The following is a 20,521-nucleotide window of genomic DNA, read 5'->3' as shown; positions in this document are numbered from 1 at the left end:
AGGCCGCCAGGCAGGAATGAAGCCGTATTGCTACCGCATACTGGACCTGTGTGGCCCCTCCCGGGTGGGGCTGGCCAGCCCAGAGCTCTGCGGAATGGGCTTCAGCTGTGTTCCCAGCAGCCGCCCATTTGTTTACTCCTTTGCTTGCCTTCCAGGGGGGCCAGGTGCACATTAATTCATCACCAGAGCTCAAATTAAATCATTTTACTTCTAAATGAGTCACTCATTTGCAGGAGTATTTAATTAGAGCCTCTTCGCACCCAGGTGCTCCATTACTCCTGCCTTCTCACCTGTTCGTCCTCCGAGGGGCTGCTGGTGATTAGACTGTTTTTGCACATTCTCGCTACACAGCAAAACAATTACCCTAATGGCAGTGCCTCATAGCCGTTCTTCACAACTAGGGCGCTTTGCAGCCAAGTCCACCTGGAGAAATGATCCTTCCCCTCGCTGCATTCAGACTCGGCCTGCGAACTGCTCCCATCCCACCGTGGAGCCCGGCAGCCCTGGATCATCTTCCTTCCTGAGAGCACAACTCCAGCAGGAGCCTGTGACCCGCAACCCCTGCTGTGGGGTGCATGCTCGCCCGGGGCTGGGAGGGATGCAGGTTTGTGGGGCCCTGCCCCTGCCGTGGGGCAAGCACTCTCCTGTGCTGGGAGGGGTGCAGGTTTGTGACCCCCAGCCCCTGCCATGAGGCAAGCGCTCTCCTGCGCTGGGAGGGGTGCAAGTTTGTGACCCCCAGCCCCTGCCATGAGGCAAGCGCTCTCCTGCGGCTGGGAGGGGTGCAGGTTTGTGACCCCCAGCCCCTGCTGTGGGGCAAGCACTCTCCTGCGCTGGGAGGGGTGAAGGTTTGGGATGCTTCTCCCTGGTGGAAAGCCCTGCGTTGCCAGCTCTGTGCTCTGCCGTCGGGGCACCTGCGTGGCCGGCCTCGCCTGCCCAGACAGTTACCAGCTCTGCAAGGCAAAAGTGGCTGTGCAGAGCCAGGAGGGAGGCTAAAGTTCAGGACAGGGAATGCTGTCTCCTCTGCCATGAGCACGGGAAGGCCTGGCCCAGCTGCTGGAGGGGAAGGACAGAGCTGTGTTGGTGTGAGCACAGGGAGCCGGGAGATCTGTGTGTCTGCTGGACTGCCCCAAGATGAAGACATTCAGTTAGCTGCGGTGAAGCTGTAACACGGTTGCACACCAGGATTCGCTGGCTAGTGCCCCTTCCACGGCTAGCTGTACGGCTCGGTGGCTAGCAGCTGCCAGTGGGACCAGTCTGGACGCTGAGGTGCTGCTTGTGCTGAGCAAGGGATCAATCTGGGGACACGCGTGGGGAGACACCAAGGCTGAACAGGGCCCTCCTGTGGTGCCATCAGACCAGGCCTGGGCCTGTCTGTCCTGCAGTTCTCCCACCCTGCTGCCCACATGGCAGGGGCCGGCGCCAGCCCTCTTGGCTGTGTGGTAAAGGCAGTGCCCAGGCATTCATAGCCCGTAGAGTGCCAGGCCCGAAGGGACCAGATCACCCAGTCTGACCTGTAGACACGGGTCATTAAACGTTACCCAGTGACCCCTGATCCAGGTGACTTGCCGTTGGCCAAAGGCTGCCAGTCTGGATCTGAAGCTGTCGGGAGGGAGTTTGTTCCAGTGGCTGGTCGCCCTCATGGCTAGAAACGCTGGCTGACTTTCTGCTAATGATGTGTATGTAACATTGGTTGGCTGACCCAGGGGGCAGGGGGGCAGGGTCAGTGCTGAGATCAGGCCCCCTTACTGACAGTGAGATCTATTTACCATCTGCCTGGCCTCCCTCCTTCCTTCTCCCACACCGTCCTCGTGGCAGCTGAGCTGCCCGTGAATCCCTTAGCCCAGCGCTTCTCAAGCTATCTGATGTGGGGGACCGGCCATTTTATTTTCCAGTGTGCGCGCAGACTGGCAGCCGATGGCTCGCGGACCGGCACCGGTCCACGGACCACCACTTCAAGTAGCACGGCTCTAGCCTCTAGCCAGGAGGCTGGCGACCTAGGGCTGTAAACTCCCAGCTGGCCTGTGCAGGCCCTGTGGCACCCGTACTCCTTTCCCCGCGGACTGGAACGCTGGTCTGCTCTCTCTGCATCCTGCACACGCCCCTCCCTTCCTACAGCGGGGCTCGTGGCTTGGGCTAGCGATCAGCCCTCAGCAGCAAGCTCGGCTGGGACCCTGCAGAGCCAGAACAGACCAGCTGATCTGGAAGCGCCCTCCAGGACAGCTGGCGCCTGGGGTCAGGCAGGGAGGGGACAGCCCGCCCCCCTCCGGGCCCTGCAGAGCAGGCCGTAGCTGGACTACACCTGGCCAGTGCCTGTGTCAGCCCCGATGGATGAGGGGCTTCTTCACCTGGAGGATGGGCCACAGTCCTGTGAGGGGTGTGCTGCCCCACCCTGCTGGCCCCTCCGCCCGGCATCCTCGCCCCGCCCTGCCCCCCTCCTGCTGGGCCCTCCCCTCCGCCCGGCATCCTCGCCCCGTCCTGCCCCCCTCCTGCTGGGCCCTCCCCTCCGCCCGGCATCTTCACCCCGCCCTGCCCCACCCTGCTGGGCATCCTCACCCTGGGACAGTGCTAAGTGAGGCTGGCCTTGTAACGGCGTCCCTTGGTCCCTGGCAGTTTAGCTGGAGAGAGGTTTTAGAGACGGCTGGACAGTCTCTGCGGGAGTCACGGGCCTTTGGAGCAAAGACACGGGCTGGAGCTGCTGCTGCGGCGGAAGTTGGATCCCGTTTCCTCGCCGACAGAACCAGGCGAACACACCCAAGAGGGGAGAGAAAAGAGCAGCAGAGAGAGAGGCTGCAGCGTCTGTCCCTGGGGTGTCCCTCACTTGCACGCCCCCCCACCCCCACCCCAAGCTGGAGAAACACAGGCCCAGCCACTCCGAGACCTGGCAGACTCGTACCGGCTCTGGGCTGTTCAGGGCACTGCTTCTAGCTGCCTCTGGCTGGCTGCAGGCTCATAGCCATGGTGCACAATACACAGCCTTGGCCAGCTAAGCCAGACTCATGTTCGACAGAAGGAACCCGGAAAAGGCACATGTGGGAGAGGGGAGGTGACACAGTCCCAGGTAGTATTGGGGATGTGGCTGGAGCCAGTGGAGGTGACTGTATCGTCTGGCTCCTTCTTTCTGGCCTGGGCTGGCCAGGACATCACTCAGGATTAGGGTGAAGGAGGCCCAGGGTCCCAGCAGATGGTGGGGTGACAGCTGTGATGGTGAACCTCATTCTAGTAGCCAGTTTTTCTCCCCCAAAGTCCCTTTCACGAAGGACCACAGAAGACAGGGTGGGTGCACCGGCTCATCCTGTCTGTATTTTTTCCACCAATTAGGCCTAGTTTCTGATGCACCAATTTTGGTTCACTGATTCTCCTTTCATGCTGGTCTTGCTACGCAGCATGATCTTAACACAGTGCTTGAGTTCTGTCAGGAGGCTGTTTTGTTTAGTCTAATTCAGCCGTTGTCTCCCTTTCCCATCTTTTCCCATCAACGTTTGCTTTTGCTGGTTATCATGACCCTTCTATGAATTTTTGTTCACTTCTTAGCGTTAAACTTGTAATTAGGGTAAATCTGTAGTCCCAACTATCACAACAGTACATGCCCTGTCTCACCCCCTGCCTTGCCCCGCCCCAGGCCCTCTCCTGCCCTGCATCTCCTCGTCCTCTGCCCTATGGGGCCCTTTCCGTAACATGGCCTTCAGTTTGGCTCTCGGGGCTTCGGAGCCTGGCTTGGCTCTCAGATTGCCAGACCTGAGCTGCAGCGAGCAGCCTCGACCCGCAGCGAACAGCCTCGACCCGCATGCCCACAGCAGAGGGCGAAGAACATTTCAAAAGGAAATGTGATGAAATTCTCCATTGTGCAACGTGAAATCAGATGATGTGAGACACGAGCAGCCCCAGTCGGGAGCTGTGGAACAAGCCAGTGGCCAGTGTTAGCACAGAGATGTGTGGACACCCAGTGGAATACGCGGCTAAACGTTCAGCTAGGAGTCAGGTGCTGGTGTCCTCTGCTCCCCCAGCCACAGCGCCCCTGCTTGCCGCCGCTGGGGCTGCTTATTACTCTGATGGTAGAAGATTACAGGGTTTCTGTCAGAAACATCTTTTTACATTCTGTGTTGCCCAAACCCCTATTAGCTCCACTGTGATGCCACGTCTCCCTGCCAGGCCCTGCGGGGGGAGCGCGCTGCCGCCAGGGCCCCTGCGTGGGAGTGATGTGTGCTGTGCCAAAGGCAGGCCCGGCGCAGGATCGTGTTCATTCGGAGAGCTGCGGAAGGGCCTGGTGACAGCCCCTCTTCAGGATGCCAATACCCCACATGAGATACGGGCTATCCTTTACTTAGGTACCGATATCAGAGCAGGCACATGGTGCCCTTAACCGTGCTATTGATCCAAGGGCAGCTGCAGCGAACACCAGAGGGGGCGGTACAGGGAGTAATCACATGGGCTGGTGTTTGCACTTTGTGTTTCCCTGGGTGATCAACAGAAACTGCTGGTCTCTAGCCTGACGCCCTTCGGGGCTTTCATAGTGGTGAAGGACCATTACGTTCATCTGGCCTGCCTCATGCATCACACAGGCCATAGTGGGTCCTGCAGCCAGCCCATATCTTGTGGTTGAGCTAGCGTGTGGTTTTGAGAAGGCGCTGACAAGGCTGGTAATGCAGCTCCCAGCGTTTCATGGCATGATTATAGCTGCCTTTTTGCGTGCGCACCCAGACCAGGTGTGGGAATGAGGGAGGCTTTGATGAGGAGGGTCCCTCCCAGCTCAGAGAGACATGTTTGGGACAGGCCTTCACATTTTCTTCTCTTCTGCACGTGAGAAATGTGACTACGAGGATGATGATTTTGGGAATACAGTGGCCAGGCAGCCCTGTGATGAACGGGCCATGTCAGGTACACAGCGTGTGTGTGTTCTGGATGGGCTGTGTTGATTGCAGGGTGGCCCAGGATTTCGGATGAGCCAAGGCAGGGACGCAGGGGAATGATCCCGGAGGGGCTGTGGCGGTTATGCAGGGCAGGAGGTTTCAGCCCCACAGCAGACGGGCTGCGTTCAGTATGTGGGGCGGGTCCCGTCAGCCATGTCAGGTGTGTCACGGGCCCAGCTGGCCCCACAGCAGAGTGTTGAGTACGTGGGCGGAATCCTTTGTCAGGGATGCAGACGAGTCGCACATTTGATTCCTAGCCAGTCCCTAGCATCTGGGCCCTACACATGTTTATGGCCCTGTCCCCAGGTCTGTGGTTCCTTGTCACGCCATGAACTGAAAGGAGAGATGCTCCTACTGCGGAAGCCGCTGATGCAGCAGCTAGTGACCCATCTGGTTTCATGATGTCTCCCAGCAGGAGCCTTGTTCGCTCTTGTTCTTTAATATCCAAATCCCCTGGGCTGCACAAGGCTCCAGAGGTTGCTCGGTTTCCAGGGCCTGCAGTTTGCTGACTGATAAAACCTCTGGGGTCAGTAAGTGTGTGCACGGCCCAGCAGGAGCCAGTCTCTGCTACAGTAATTGAGGTAGAGGAGTTTCTGCTTGGGGGGGGGAGCTTGGACTAGGGAGCATTGGCTGAGAAGAGGAGGCCCCCCCCCATCACACTAGCCAGCCTGCATGCGCTGCAGCAGAGAAGCTGTTTCAGTGACTGTCAAATTGCTCCAGGGCAGGTTTGATTTTCTGGCAAGGCGTCGGGATTGGCATCGGCTGAGCACCAGCCCAGAGAATGCCTTGCTGCCCCTGACCGAGCAGAGTCGCAGCCGGGTGTGGCTGGATGGCAGGCTGTGGCATGGCAATCCCGCAACTCCCAGGAAAGGTGCGTCTCCTCCAGACAGCCCAGCGTGCTGTAACAGCCTGTCCTCTCTCCTGCAGTCCATCGATCCAGGGCAGCAGTTCACCTGGGAGAACTCCAACCTGGAAGTGAATAAACCAAAAAACCGCTATGCAAACGTGATCGCCTATGACCACTCACGTGTCATCCTGACCTCTGTCGATGGTAAGCGTGGGGCTCGGGGCCGGTTCCAAGCACCGTCTGAGGGAGTGGCATGGAAAGCCACCTGTTGGGGATCATTGTAACAGGCAGTGGAGCAAGGTTACTCCCTGAGTGTAGCAGGGCAAACAGCCAGGGGAGTGGGGTGCTTGTCCATGCTGCGCCCCAGGCTGCCTGAGGAGGGTCTCGTAGCCAGGCAGGGGCTGCAGACAGTCCAGAGGTGCACTTTGGCTCCAGACCCTGCAAATGTGTCTTTCAGGCCGAAGGATAAGAAACAACAGCAGAATTCTGCTGGCCTCTTCCCCAGCGGTGCTTCAGCTGCCTCCTGCCACGCCCAGGCCCAGCTCTCCCAGCCTTGGTGTAACGGCAGCAGACCCCAGTCATCTTCGGGCGGGATCATACCTGGGACCTCTAGAGCCCCTACTGCATGAGCTCAAAGCCACATGGCCGGACTTTGTGTTGGGGGTGAGAGGAGCTGGCTTGTCAGCCCTGGAGACAGAAGGATGCTGGCCACAGGAGCTCTGCCCATAGTGAGCCCACACCTGCCGCCAAGGGGCTGTGCCTGCCCCTATGGGGGAGTGGAGCAGGCAGCCTGTGGCCTGCCCTGCCCTCCCCCCCCGCCCCCAGGAGCCTCAGTGCGAGCCATCCCTTTGTGCTGCCTGCTGGACTGCTCCCCTGGCTGGCCCCTCCCAGAACGGGCAGCGCACCCATGTGCCTCTTTCAGCCACGCACCCAGCTGGCCAGGTATGCTGGCTCTGTGCCCGGTGTCTAGGGGCCAGGAAAAACAGGTCAGCTCAGGGTGGCAAATCACAGAGGTTAGAAAGTGCTCCTAGGCCCCATCTAGTCCATCCCGGTCCAGGGGCCAGGGAAGGACTCCTCCCTGCTGGACCTTCCTCAAGGTTTTGTCCCATCTAGGTTTGGGTGCCCAAGCGGTGGCTTCAGCTAACCAGGCATGGGAGTGCTGTATTTCCAGCCCCTGCTGCAAGGCCCAGCGAAGCCCAAGAGCTCTGGTGTGAGAGGCAAGCACCTGAGTGCTGATGTGTGTATAGCACAGCGAGACCAAACGCTGACCTATCCGCCTCCCGCTCTGTGCATAGGAGGCTGCTGATCTCTCTGACCTGCGCTAATGTTTGCTTTGCAGTCCCTGGACACACAGCGCGCGTTGCATTGCAACACCCACTCACTCTTGTCTGTCGCACACACAGAAACACTCCAGCACCCGAGCACGTGGCACAGCCTGCTGGCTGAACGCGTGAGGGGATCCCAGCTAATTATATGCGGGCCCATGTGGTGGTGAGGCTGGAGCTCACTTGGGATGCAGGTGGCCATGCAGCCTGGTCTCTCTTCATCCCAAGAAGGAACATCTCTCTAATGCCACTGGGCTGCTCTTCCTTTGCAGGAGATTCATCCTCTTCCCCGTAGCAGCGTGGGGCTCCCCTATACCGAGGGGCTGAGCTCTGCTCTGGGAATCCACTTTCTTGAAGTGACCCTGGTCCTGTAAGCTGGTCCTGTGACCAAGCCATTCCCAAAGTGCCTTGCCAGCTCCCTCTCCTTCACTGCAGGATGCAGCAGCCAGGAAGAAGAGGCCCCCATGTGTTAGCGTGGCTGGGCCAAGGGGGAGCCAGCACAGAACTCCGGCTGATCTGGTCTCCAGGCTCCAGATTGCCAGGGTGCTTCTCCTCCCCCCACCCGCTTCTCTTCCACTGATTCTGCTTAAGGCTGCTGGGAATCTGCAGGAGATTCTGCAGAGCCCTGTGGCAGGTGGAACTAATCCTAAGCCTCCTTTAAAGGAAAATGTGAGCACGCCCTCCGTGGGAACGTGGGGATCCCTGCTGGGTCCTAGACCTGGTGCTGAGGGGCTGCCGCAGCCCCCGCCAAGCCAGGTGCTCACATTCAACTCCGGGGCAGAACTGTATTACATTTGACTTAGTAACTGCGGGTTTGTGTTTTAAAGGTCTTTCCAGGCAAGAGCTTTCCACTGGAGGGGCATGTGCGGGGGGGCATGCGGTGGGTGCTGCATGGGGGGGCACTGTGCTGGGGGCAGCTGGCAGAACATAGAGGAGGGCAGGCTTGGGGGGGGGGTGCTGCATGCAGGGGCCAGCACACTGAGGCCAGAGGAGGGCGAGCTTTACACATGGGGGACACCGCTTGCAGGGGGCGCTATATACTGGTGGCAGCCTACGGAGGTCAGAGGAGGGTGAATTTTACGTGGGGAGGCTGCATGCGGGGGGGGGCAGCATGTGGAGACCAGGGGAGGGTGAGCTGCAGGGGAGCGTCGTGGGGGGGCAGCGTGCGGGGGGGGGGCAGCGTGTGGAGGCCAGAGGAGGGTGAGCTGCAGGGGAGCGTCGTGGGGGGGCTGCATGCGGTGGGCAGCGTGCCGAGGCCAGAGGAGGGGGAGCGTCGTGGGGGGGCTGCATGTGGGGGGCAGCGTGCAGAGGCCAGAGGAGGGGGGGCTGCATGCGTGGGGCAGCGTGCAGAGGCCAGAGGAGGGGGGCTGCAGGGGAGCGTCGTGGCGGGCTGCATGTGGGGGGCAGCGTGCGGAGGCCAGAGGAGGGGGGGCTGCATGCGTGGGGCAGCGTGCAGAGGCCAGAGGAGGGGGGCTGCAGGGGAGCGTCGTGGCGGGCTGCATGCGGGGGGCAGCGTGCGGAGGCCAGAGGAGGGGGGGCTGCATGCGGGGGGCAGCGTGCGGAGGCCAGAGGAGGGGGGCTGCAGGGGAGCGTCGTGGCGGGCTGCATGCGGGGGGCAGCGTGCGGAGGCCAGAGGAGGGGGGGCTGCATGCGGGGGGCAGCGTGCGGAGGCCAGAGGAGGGGGGGCTGCATGTGGGGGGCAGCGTGCGGAGGCCAGAGGAGGGGGGCTTCAGGGGAGCGTCGTGGGGGGGCTGCATGCGGGGGGCAGCGTGCGGAGGCCAGAGGAGGGGGGGCTGCATGCGGGGGGCAGCGTGCGGAGGCCAGAGGAGGGGGGCTGTATGCGGGGGGCAGCGTGCGGAGGCCAGAGGAGGGGGGGCTGCATGTGGGGGGCAGCGTGCGGAGGCCAGAGGAGGGGGGGCTGCATGCGGGGGGCAGCGTGCGGAGGCCAGAGGAGGGGGGGCTGCATGTGGGGGGCAGCGTGCGGAGGCCAGAGGAGGGGGGCTGCAGGGGAGCGTCGTGGCGGGCTGCATGTGGGGGGCAGCGTGCGGAGGCCAGAGGAGGGGGGGCTGCATGCGTGGGGCAGCGTGCGGAGGCCAGAGGAGGGGGCTGCAGGGGAGCGTCGTGGCGGGCTGCATGTGGGGGGCAGCGTGCGGAGGCCAGAGGAGGGGGGGCTGCATGCGTGGGGCAGCGTGCGGAGGCCAGAGGAGGGGGGCTGCAGGGGAGCGTCGTGGCGGGCTGCATGCGGGGGGCAGCGTGCGGAGGCCAGAGGAGGGGGGGCTGCATGCGTGGGGCAGCGTGCAGAGGCCAGAGGAGGGGGACTGCAGGGGAGTGTCGTGGCGGGCTGCATGCGGGGGGCAGCGTGCGGAGGCCAGAGGAGGGGGGGCTGCATGCGGGGGGCAGCGTGCGGAGGCCAGAGGAGGGGGCTGCAGGGGAGCGTCGTGGCGGGCTGCATGTGGGGGGCAGCGTGCGGAGGCCAGAGGAGGGGGGGCTGCATGCGGGGGGCAGCGTGCGGAGGCCAGAGGAGGGGGGGCTGCATGTGGGGGGCAGCGTGCGGAGGCCAGAGGAGGGGGGCTGCAGGGGAGCGTCGTGGCGGGCTGCATGCGGGGGGCAGCGTGCGGAGGCCAGAGGAGGGGGGCTGCAGGGGAGCGTCGTGGCGGGCTGCATGCGGGGGGCAGCGTGCGGAGGCCAGAGGAGGGGGGGCTGCATGTGGGGGGCAGCGTGCGGAGGCCAGAGGAGGGGGGCTGCAGGGGAGCGTCGTGGCGGGCTGCATGCGGGGGGCAGCGTGCGGAGGCCAGAGGAGGGGGGGCTGCATGTGGGGGGCAGCGTGCGGAGGCCAGAGGAGGGGGGCTGCAGGGGAGCGTCGTGGCGGGCTGCATGCGGGGGGCAGCGTGCGGAGGCCAGAGGAGGGGGGGCTGCATGTGGGGGGCAGCGTGCGGAGGCCAGAGGAGGGGGGCTGCAGGGGAGCGTCGTGGCGGGCTGCATGTGGGGGGCAGCGTGCGGAGGCCAGAGGAGGGGGGGCTGCATGTGGGGGGCAGCGTGCGGAGGCCAGAGGAGGGGGACTGCAGGGGAGCGTCGTGGCGGGCTGCATGCGGGGGGCAGCGTGCGGAGGCCAGAGGAGGGGGGCTGCATGCGTGGGGCAGCGTGCAGAGGCCAGAGGAGGGGGACTGCAGGGGAGCGTCGTGGCGGGCTGCATGTGGGGGGCAGCGTGCGGAGGCCAGAGGAGGGGGGGCTGCATGTGGGGGGCAGCGTGCGGAGGCCAGAGGAGGGGGGCTGCAGGGGAGCGTCGTGGCGGGCTGCATGCGGGGGGCAGCGTGCGGAGGCCAGAGGAGGGGGGGCTGCATGTGGGGGGCAGCGTGCGGAGGCCAGAGGAGGGGGGCTGCAGGGGAGCGTCGTGGCGGGCTGCATGCGGGGGGCAGCGTGCGGAGGCCAGAGGAGGGGGGCTGCAGGGGAGCGTCGTGGGGGGCAGCGTGCAGAGGCTAGGGGACGTGAAGCTTTTCGCATGTTCTCCTTTGCAAACAGACACGAGAGAGCGTGAAACTAACAGAGCAACAAAGCCAGTCCCGAAGTGCTGAAAGGCCTAGCGAACAGCAGGCCAATGTGAGACAATTATTTCAATCTGTTGCCTGGGGCTGTATGTGCTGCCTGTGACTTCCCTTCGCGTGTGAGGTGGCAGCTGTCTCTGCTTCCATGTTGCCTGATTGCTCCGGTAACGTGTTAGTTCGATTGTTCCAGGAACACGCTCTCCATTCGCGCGCAGCCCTCCCCAGACCTCCGGGGAGGGCCTGGCTCAGCGTCTCTCAGGTTTGTCAGGAGCGTTGCAGTCGTGCTGGCCCAGCAGCAGTAACCCGGCTCCCCTTGTCTCCACAGGGGTGCCTGGCAGTGACTACATCAATGCTAACTACATCGATGGGTACCGGAAGCAGAATGCTTACATTGCTACTCAGGGGCCCCTGCCAGAGACGCTCAGCGACTTCTGGAGGATGGTGTGGGAGCAGAGGACAGCGACCATAGTCATGATGACCCGGCTGGAGGAGAAATCCAGGGTACAGGGAGCTTGGGGTGGGATGTTTCTGACCCCAGTGAAACACGGGTCACTGTTACAGGCGCAGGGTGGGAACAAGCTTCTCTCAGGGCTGGGGGTGACCTCAGGTTTTCAGTGAGAGACTGCATGGGAGGGAGCAGCAGGCCTGGATCCAAACTGCTCTGAGTAATAGCCCCCACCCCACCCCTCGCCCCCGCTGGCCTCCCCTGTCTCCCCATCCCACCCACATGCACTCACTAGCCTCCGCCCTCCCTCTCCACACTCAGGTGCCACCCCCACCCCCGCCTGCCAGGAGAAGAATGCGAAGCTTTGCAATAGGAGTGTTGGGGCTGGTCCCTAGGCCCCCTACCCCTGGGCGCTGTGTCCCCGCAGAAGCAGGGTGGTGAGGCTGGTAAGGAGCATTGTAAGCGTTGGGCAGACTGCTAGGGCCGCAGCATCCCCATGCTGCGGAGCTGCTGGTGGAATCTCCTTGCAATGACCAGGCTGATCGGTCCCTGGCCAACGCAAGAGAGCTGCAGGGATGGTCCCATCTCACTGGGCTCAGCTCCTGGGGCTGCAATGCAGAGCCCCCTGCGGAGCCAGGAAGGAAGGAACAGGGCCTCCTTTGGAGATGGGCGTGTGGCCGCCCTGCCCTGCGAATGGCACCTCCCTGCCCGTCTTTCTCCTGACCCCATTTTCTCCCAGCGGCGAAACCTGAGCCTTTGCGTTGCCATGCCAACCGCAGGCAGCGGCTGGTGCTCAGGCTGTGAGCTGGGGTTGCAGGAGGGGAGAGCGGGGGGGTTGGGTTCAGCTAAAAGCCAAGTTCTGCGGCGCTCTCCCCGTCCAGAGCCCCTGCACACGGCTGGGCTGGGAGGGGCCCAGAGGCTGGCAAACAAACTGCTTTCCCCCGGGGCCCAAGCGGGCCTGGCTTCAGGCTTCCCCCGGCTGCTGAGACCAGGCCAGTCCCTCGCTAGAGACAGACGTGCACACAGGTGCAGCTTTGTGCTCCCTGCGGGCCCTACGGCACCTGCCCCAATGCTCTGCCGGACGCTGGGCTGAGCCCCCCAGGACTGTGCACACCGAGGGAAGCAAACAGACTGGAGCCCTGGGATTTCTGCTGCAGCTCCATCCAGCAGTTGCTGTGTGGGCAGAGGCGCATCCTGAGAGGAGGAGGAGCCGCAGCTGCTAAGGGCACCTCTGAGCAGGGCCAGTGGCTAAAAACACCTGAGTGGCCCTTTAAATTTTTTTTTTTAAAGGTGCATTTGAGGTGTGAGAAAAGCCCTGTTTGGTGGCTGACTAAATCGCTGTCATTTCACTTTTAGGCTGGCTGCTTATCAAAAGGCACTGCAGGGTGCATGCTTCTCTGTAACAGGTGTCTTTGGACCCTGCCAGCACCTGTCTGCCCCCTGCTACTGAGACGTGCCTTATCTCCCCCTAACACACACACTGGCCTTGCCTCCCGTCCTGGATGCAGGGCACGGGGCAGGCCCTGCGCTGGGCCTGTGCAACCTCCACCACCAGAGCCAGGACGAAATGCCATGGGGAGCCCCGGGCGCTGGCTGCCACTCTGCCAAGTCCATGCAGCACTGCCCCTCACTCCACGAGAGAGACAGTCCTGCCAGCCAGAGCCCGCCCTTCCCGTCATCCCCAGCGAGACAGAATCCGGGGCAGGAAGTGGGGAAGGTATGGGGGTACACCTGAAACCGGTTACCCACAGCAGTACTGTGACTCCCTACAGCAGCCCTGTGCTGGACAGGAGGCATGGTACTTCCCTGCTGACCCGGGGGGCTGAGAGAGAAGGAAACAGGGCATGCGGGAGGGAGTGGGAGGGGATGGGGAGACTGGCGGAGGGATGGGGGTCAAGGAATCGCTTTCCCATGAAGATTCTCTGGATTGGATTTCCTTTCCCAGTGTTCCCTGGTGAGAGATCTCCCGACCCCCTCGATTTGGGATTCAGTCACTCCCATTCAGCCTCTTCCCTTGTCGTCTTCTCCTTCTCGCTTTCCCCGTCCTGCCCCATTGCCTTTGGAAACAGCTTGCCTGGAGCTCTTCTTGGACTCTGCTGGGAGTCTGGACAGCCTCAGCCGGCTGGTTCCCTTTGCTAGGCACTGCTAGAGGCTGGAGGCTCAGCACAAGACCACGGCTCCAGCTGTGTAGCCTGTGGGCCAGGCTCTGGGGCTGCGGAGCCGGGCGCACGATGCGGAGCGGGCTTTGCCTGATTTCTGAGCCGAGAGCGCACATCCCACCAGTAATGCCATGTGGAGATAAGCTGACCTGAGGCCAGCCGCCGCTTCGCAGCCCTGCGGGGTGAGAGTGCTTTAAAGGGCTCATGGGCTCTGGGAAGGGGGGCATGAGCTGCAGAAAAAAATCTTTAAAGAATATCAGCTTTTATGTCAGCAATCTGAGCCGGCTTGATGTCCAAATCATCCTCCCTTTTCATGTTCACACAAAGCAAGAGCCACATAAAGGACCAAAGCGTCTGGCTCGGGCAATTTAACTGCCTTCAAAGCTTTACAGTCAGTTTCTGAATCGTTTGGTGGTGGTGGTTCAGAAACACATGCAGTCGTTTAGCTTTCCCAGGGTGCTGAGCCCTGGCACTTCCCACCAGCTGCGGGGAGATGTTACCACTGGCTCCTGCATGCCCGTCAAATACCCTGAGAGCGCACCCCGGCGGCTGCTGTGGGGCTCCCCCTCCCACTTAGCCGACAGTAGCACCGGAGCAGGGAGGGAAGATGAAGCCTGATGCGCTCCTCACCAGCGACCCTTGCTGCGCGGGCACGGGCTCGTCACTTGCTCTGTGGGCAGACGGGGCCGGGTTGCCTTCCGTGGCTGTCGGGCTCACTGAGGCAGGAGGGCCACTCAGCAAAGCTGGCAGTAAATGTCTGTTCAGGATATTTGCATGTTCCTTGTCTCAATGAGAAGCGAGTGCTGCCAGAAGAAACCGTCTCTTATCGGCTTTAGTGCCACAGTGTATCGGCTTCTGCATAAAATTTACAGAGCTTGAAAATGGGGCATAAACATTATGGGTAAATTTGGCAGAAAATGTGACTGACTCTTATCTGGTCATGAATAAATAATTTTCAATTACCAGCCGCAGCGCTCATATGAGCCCGACACAGGGTGCTTCAAAAGTTGGGTTTGTGTTTGTGCAATCCCAGCTCCGTGGTTTCCACGTGTCGGGAAGAGAAGCTGTCTCACGAGGCTTTCCAGTCTGTCGCTGTGAGAGAGACCGCTGGCTGGTGGGGAGGGCGGGCAGCAGATCTCTGGCCCTGAAGTTTACACTCTAGAGACGCTGAGAACCTGGCTCAGATTAGCCAGGGTTCACTTCCTCCTGGAGCCAAGCTGAGTGGCTCTGTGCTGGCTGCAGCTGCCACTGACCCGTGAGGATAGGATTAGTTTAGTCGTGACCTCAGCGTTCGTTCTGCAGCCAGTCACCATAAAACAATGTTCTACTCCATGCCCGGTGAGGGAGAGAGATCTGCGCGCTCAGCTGTACGCGCAGCCTGGGTCTCACCACACACTCTCCACTGGGGCATCCTGAGAGAGGCTGGAATCTCAGCACCCACCCTCTAGGCATGCAGCCCCCCTCCACATCTTCTTTTAGGGGCAGAGCAGGCTTGGAGGGAGATGGGGCAGGAACAAACCCTGCGTGCCAGGACCTCGCCAGAGACAGAAGCGGCTCAGTTGAACTGAAAGAGGCAGGATGCCAGCATCCCCAGTGCCATCCCACTGTCCTTTCGCCTGTCCCAAAGCTCACTGGGCTTACAGTGCCATTCCATTGATTCTAATACATCCTGTTCCCCTTCCCACACGGCCCTTGTAAACACACAGCTAATAATTAGGTTTGACAAGCCCCAGTGAGCTTCCATTCATTCCCCTCTCCTAGGGCAGGCACCCGGGTCCCGTGCGGCTCACAGGAGTGGGAATGAAGTTTCTGTTGTCAGCCAGGCAGCTGGGTGCTGGACTTATGTGCAGAATTAATAGGAGCCAAGGTTTAGAGACAATCAAGAACAAGAGGCAGCTTGTAAAAACCGAATAGCTGAGTAGGGGGAGTGAAGCTGGTGCCCCTGGCTGGTGAGATGAGGGAGGGGAGCAGGTGCCCGTGGCAGCCTTCCTTGCAGTGCAGAGAGTACAGGGCCTAGCACGCAGAGCAGCCGGGCGTGGAGCGGTGCGTGCTGGGACTTGTCACTCCCACAGGGCCTCGCCACCTACCAAAGGTGGGTACAGTGACGCTGGCATGGGGGCACTTGAGGGAGCAGGCTGCAGAGCTGATGGAGGGCTGTGCGCTCAACCCAACTCCAGCCTCAGAGCTGCAGGAGACTCCTGTTTCTTCCCTCACAGCTTGGGGGAGAAGGCCCCTGGGCTGGTTGCAGATTGCTGGGTCACTGGCTGTGTCTGTCTCTCACTCCCGCTGCCCTTTCAAGGGCATACTCTCCCGCCTCTCTCTTTGCCTCCTGACTCTTCGCTGGTTAGCAAAGAAAATGGCTTCCAAGCCCAGATGAGTGATGCCCTGCGGGGCCCAGCTCCACGCCTGCAGCATCCCTGTGGGGCAGGGCTGGTGGCCCCCGATCATGCCATGCCACAGCGGGGTCTGGAGCAGACGATTATAGGCTCTGGGTAGGTGCCTGCAGATGAGGAGGCCGCAAGTGCGCTCCTCTGCAGACCCCAGTCTTCCCAAAGAGCAGGTAGAGAACAGGAAATTATAGGGGAGAGAAATTGCTTTTGCATCAGTGCCTCTCCTCTGCACTCATTAGCATCCTTGCTGCTGTCCCTGCATTCTGTGCACCAGACACCTGGCCACCCTGATCATTCCTGCACCAGCGAGCTCTTCCCAAAGTAAACCCACTTTGAATGTGGGCCCAGGGGAGTGCATGCTGGCACCGCGAGGACTCAGAGCTGCAGTGGAGGGACCCAGGACAGGCGCTTTGAGTTCCCTACACCGCAAACTGCATGTTACATTCAGGGAGGCTGTTCAGCCCTGACCCAGGGCAAGGCACTAACGGGAGTCCCGCGTCCTGGAGAAGCCTCCTGCAAGAGCCTGCTCCCAGTCCTAAGCCCTGGCCAAGCCGTGACCCATCCGTTTCTGTCATGCTGCAGGTGAAGTGTGACCAGTACTGGCCAGGCCGGGGCACAGAGACCTACGGGCTGATTCAGGTGACGCTGCTGGACACAGTCGAGCTGGCTACCTACACCGTCCGGACGTTTGCACTCTACAAGGTAATGGGGGGCTGTGGCTGCTCTGCCTCTGGCCTGGACGTGGCTGTGCCCAGCATGCCTGGCCCTGGGGTTAGCCAGCCCCACAGAGGCCCATTACCAGGTCCCTGGCTGATCACACAGCTGGGCTGTTTGGGCAGAGACCGGCTCGCACCCACAGGGCTCACACCCAGCCTATGCAGGATTTTGGCCAGAACACCTGCCCCTGGGCTGTGCCTGTTCGCTCCCTGGGGCAGGACCATGGGGTGTGCTAGCCCTGAGCTTCTCTCCACCTGGCAGAGCGTGAAGCTGGAGCTGCCCGCCCGGCCAACTGCTCCTCTCCAGCCTGCTGCATTCCTTAGCCATGCCAGTGGAAACCCCCGAAGAGGCAGGCTTTGCAGCCGGCTGAGTCTGGCTCTGCAGGGCCCTGCACCCAGCAGGTGGAGGGTCCCCATGCAGAGGCTGACAGCACTGCTACACAGGGGGCTCACTCACTCCCCCAGGCAGGAGGCTGTGGGGGGTTACTCTCCAGGAGATGGCCACCTTTGGCTGCCCAGCTGGCTCCCCAGGGAACTGCGTGTGTGCCTGGTCCATCGCAGGCCAGATTACCCCACTTGCGAGGCTCCAGCTCCCACTGTCGCCATGCTTAACCAACCACACATCAGTGGAGCGATTAGAGCAGGGAAAGTCCTGCCTTCTCGTTCCTTTGTGTCTCAGTTTACCCACCTGGGGTATGGACACTGGCCCATCCTTGTGCGGTGCCGAGAGCTGTTCACCTTCTCTTCAGTCTGATCCAGATCCCTACAGCGCACACGGCCCTTTCCCCAGATCAGCTGTCTGTGCTCAGGGGCCTCCATCCCCTGGGCTCAGGGGCATGGCGGGGGTCACTGTGCTGGGGGGGCATTTGGCCCTTTGGCGTTTGTGCGGGTGTTGATCGCCTACAGTGACACGCAGCGCATTGTTCCATGGCTGAGTCCCCGCAGAGACCAGCTCGTTCCCAGCCCCGGCATGTCTCTTTGGGTTTCTTGGCAGAATGGCTCCAGCGAGAAACGAGAGTTACGCCAGTTCCAATTCATGGCGTGGCCGGATCACGGGGTGCCGGAGTACCCCACCCCCATCCTCGCCTTCCTGCGCCGGGTGAAAGCCTGTAACCCCCCTGACGCTGGGCCCATGGTTGTCCATTGCAGGTAAGAGTCATTGCGGGAGGAGCTGCTGTGTTCTAAAGGTTGCAGGGGGTGCGTGTTTTAGCTGCGAGATCCTTGAGCTGCTGTAATAAAACCGGTTTGGCTTTTTCCTGCTTAATGGTAACATGCTTTCGCTGCAGACTGGGCTGTGGTGATGGGATGCATCCCCTGGAACCCCAGGGCCAGTGTCTTCGCTACGGGTGGAGTTTGCATTGTGGCTCCACGGTCAAATGAATCAGCTTTGCAGTTCTGATCAGAGGTGCAGAAGCCACAATTCTCCATGAGAAACAGCAAACGCAGTTTAGAATTGCAGCATGCCCAGAGCTGCCCAGCCAGGGGGATTCCACACACCGATGCGCATGCCCCCACACAGAGCACTTATTGTAGCTCTCCACGAGGGGTGAGAAGGACTGTATTTGCTGGAACTATTAGTCCACTAAGAATCCGCATCTTATCTGGCCTGAGATTTATCTCCCCCACCAGAGTGGGGACGATCAGCGAGGGGGGGGCTGTGTTACTCCCAAACCACTCCATCACCACTGCACTTGCAGATGCCTTGGAGACAGGATTTAAAGCTCTTCCTTCGTGCCCAGTTTCAGAGTTAAAACCCATACACGCCACATAAAACCCAGTTACGGATCTGACTGGACAATAGCAAGGAAGTGCCCTGGCTCCGTATCTCTGCCTTGCGTTCCTGTGTCAGGGCCCATGGCTGCTGCCTGTCAGGCTGAGCCCAGCAGAGATCACCCCTGGCTAACGCCCTCCCGCATGCGTGACATAGAGAGCGGCGAGACATAGAGATTGGTCTGGGTTTCCATTTCCCAAAGCGCCAGCCAGGTGTGTTCTGAGCCCAGGTGCAGAATATTAAATACAAAAGTGCACAACCCCCTTCTCTGCCCTGGTCGGGCTCTCATTGTGCAGAGGGAGAAGTGTAGACACAAATGAGGGAAGGGGCTTGCCCAGGGCCATGCAGTGACTTGGGTCATGGCTGGGATTAGAATCCAGGTCTCCTGACTCCCCTGCCTGGCGTTTAAACCCTCGTGGTGTCTCTGCTGGCTGCTCCCTGGAGGGAAAGGGTGCCCAGGGAGCAGGGCTGAGGTGGGAGAGCTCTCTGGCAGGGTAGTGCTAACTCCTGCACTGTGCGGTGCTCCTGCAGCGCTGGCGTGGGCAGGACGGGCTGCTTCATTGTCATCGATGCCATGCTGGAGAGGATGAAGCATGAGAAGACGGTCGACATCTATGGCCACGTGACGTGCATGAGATCTCAGCGTAACTACATGGTGCAGACCGAGGACCAATACATCTTCATCCACGAGGCCTTGCTGGAGGCAGCCACCTGCGGCAACACCGAGGTACCCGCACGCAACCTCTTTGCTCACCTCCAGAAGCTGAGCCAGGTGCCCCTGGGCGAGAGCGTCACTGCAATGGAGCTGGAATTCAAGGTAAGCGAGCAAGCATCCATGCCCCCCCCCGAAATCCCCTGGCTTGGGCCCTGTTGGTGCCAGGCTGTCCGTCTGTCCCGCACCCCCGAGAGCAGCCAGCAGCTAGCTCTGGGCATGGAGGGAGGGAATCTGATTGTGCTGGGTATAATGGTTCTTTTGTTCATTTCCAAACCAGGTAGAAGCTGTTAAAATCCATTTGAATTGTGGTGTTTGGGGCTGCCCACACTTCCTCCCTGGCTTGGCAGGGAGGATCTAGAAGGCAGATGCGAGAGTCTCAGCAGCACATTCTGCTCTTGGTTCACAGTGCGGCTGGAGCTGCATCTGAAACCAGATGGAGATTGTGTGTTCAGGATAATTGATGTGACTGTGAACAACTTGTCTGGAAACAGCTCCAGTGTAACTATCTGAGATGTTTATAGTCCCGCCTTCGTGCTGCTGAGCTCGGTTATCATTTAACCTCCAGTTAGGGCGTCAGGCCGTGGTGACAGCAGCATCCGAAAGAACACAGGAGTAGGGTTTTTAAAAACAGCCCATCTGCTGCTGAGTATGTGTGTGTGTGTGTGACAGCCTAGCACAGATATTTACTACAGCCGTGGTGATGGAAACCAGCTCTGATAAGTGCCCATGTACTCCTATGATGGGCATTAGTCCAGCAGACGCATGCAGGGGAATACAGCTCATGCAGGGAAGCAGCAGACCATGCAGGCTGTGAAACGAGCTGCTGGAGTTCTGCTTCGCCCTGGGAATCTCCTCCAAGTGCAGACAGGGCTGGAGAGGCCAGACATTGACTTCTGTGAACACAGGGAAAGGCAAAGCAGCTTCATCCTGCGGTCACCAAAGCAACTGACGACGCCTTGGGCATTAGCTCAGTCTCCACTGAGCCAATAAGCAGGGGTTTCTGTCCAACTAAGTCCATCCGTTCAGGGCTTAGGCATGTGGGGAGGAAAAGAGGGGGTATTTGCACATCTGCCAGGTCTCACATGTTTAGAAGGAGATTCCCTCGCTCCGGATTGTGAAGTGAGGCTCTTTAGAAAACCTCTCCCTTCTGGGAGGATTCTGTATCTGAGAGAGATTTTAACCCTCCATCCCTGTTCACGGGTGCGTCTACACTGGCACGGGGGTGACTCCCTGCCCCAGGGGATGTACTTGCACTGCTATGGAGCTAGGGCATTAAAATGACAGTGTAGCCGTGGGGGGGAGAGCTGCGGGAGGGGCTAGCTGCCCTGAGGACTGCCTAGGGTCTCAGGCGGGCTAGTCTGCCCGAGGCTTTGTTGGTTTCGTGCGCTGACTGATGCAGCTCTTCCAGCTGGGGGTCACACCTCCGCTCACAGTGTAGACAACCAGTGCTGCGGCCAGATGCCCCGTATTTGTGCACAGTGAGCCCTGCCGAAGAGACCACTCAGGGACCCACACAAACTGGTTTCTGAACAGAGGAGCTCTTCTAAGAAAGGTGGCCCAAAATCGGACTCCCTTTGGAAGGAAGCCTTAGGGCAGCACCAGGAGAGAGCTGCTTGCTAAGGGTGGTCTCGTCGACACCCTTCCTGTGTCCATGTGGGTGCAAGAAAGGGTTCATCAGCATGGGTGGGGGGACTGTGTTACTCC

General features: G+C 60.7%; 1 protein-coding gene across 13 annotated transcripts in view; it reads left to right on the top strand.

The window, feature by feature from the left end:
* The window catches only part of PTPRF (protein tyrosine phosphatase receptor type F), a 427,118-nt gene that overhangs the window by 396,569 nt on the left and 10,028 nt on the right, over positions 1-20,521 (top strand). For all 13 annotated transcript variants that reach the window (XM_073357995.1, XM_073357994.1, XM_073357992.1 and 10 more), the window contains 5 exons: positions 5,835-5,958; positions 10,947-11,122; positions 16,198-16,317; positions 17,326-17,480; positions 18,634-18,919. In XM_073357995.1, the coding sequence (XP_073214096.1) occupies positions 5,835-5,958; positions 10,947-11,122; positions 16,198-16,317; positions 17,326-17,480; positions 18,634-18,919 (861 nt within the window). The remainder of the gene's footprint in view (positions 1-5,834; positions 5,959-10,946; positions 11,123-16,197; positions 16,318-17,325; positions 17,481-18,633; positions 18,920-20,521) is intronic.

The sequence above is a fragment of the Lepidochelys kempii genome, chromosome 8, assembly GCF_965140265.1.
Source record: "Lepidochelys kempii isolate rLepKem1 chromosome 8, rLepKem1.hap2, whole genome shotgun sequence".
Classification (NCBI taxonomy): Eukaryota; Metazoa; Chordata; order Testudines; family Cheloniidae; genus Lepidochelys; species Lepidochelys kempii.
The sequence above is the reverse complement of the archived record's forward strand: the minus strand, read 5'-3'. Positions and strand labels throughout refer to the sequence as shown.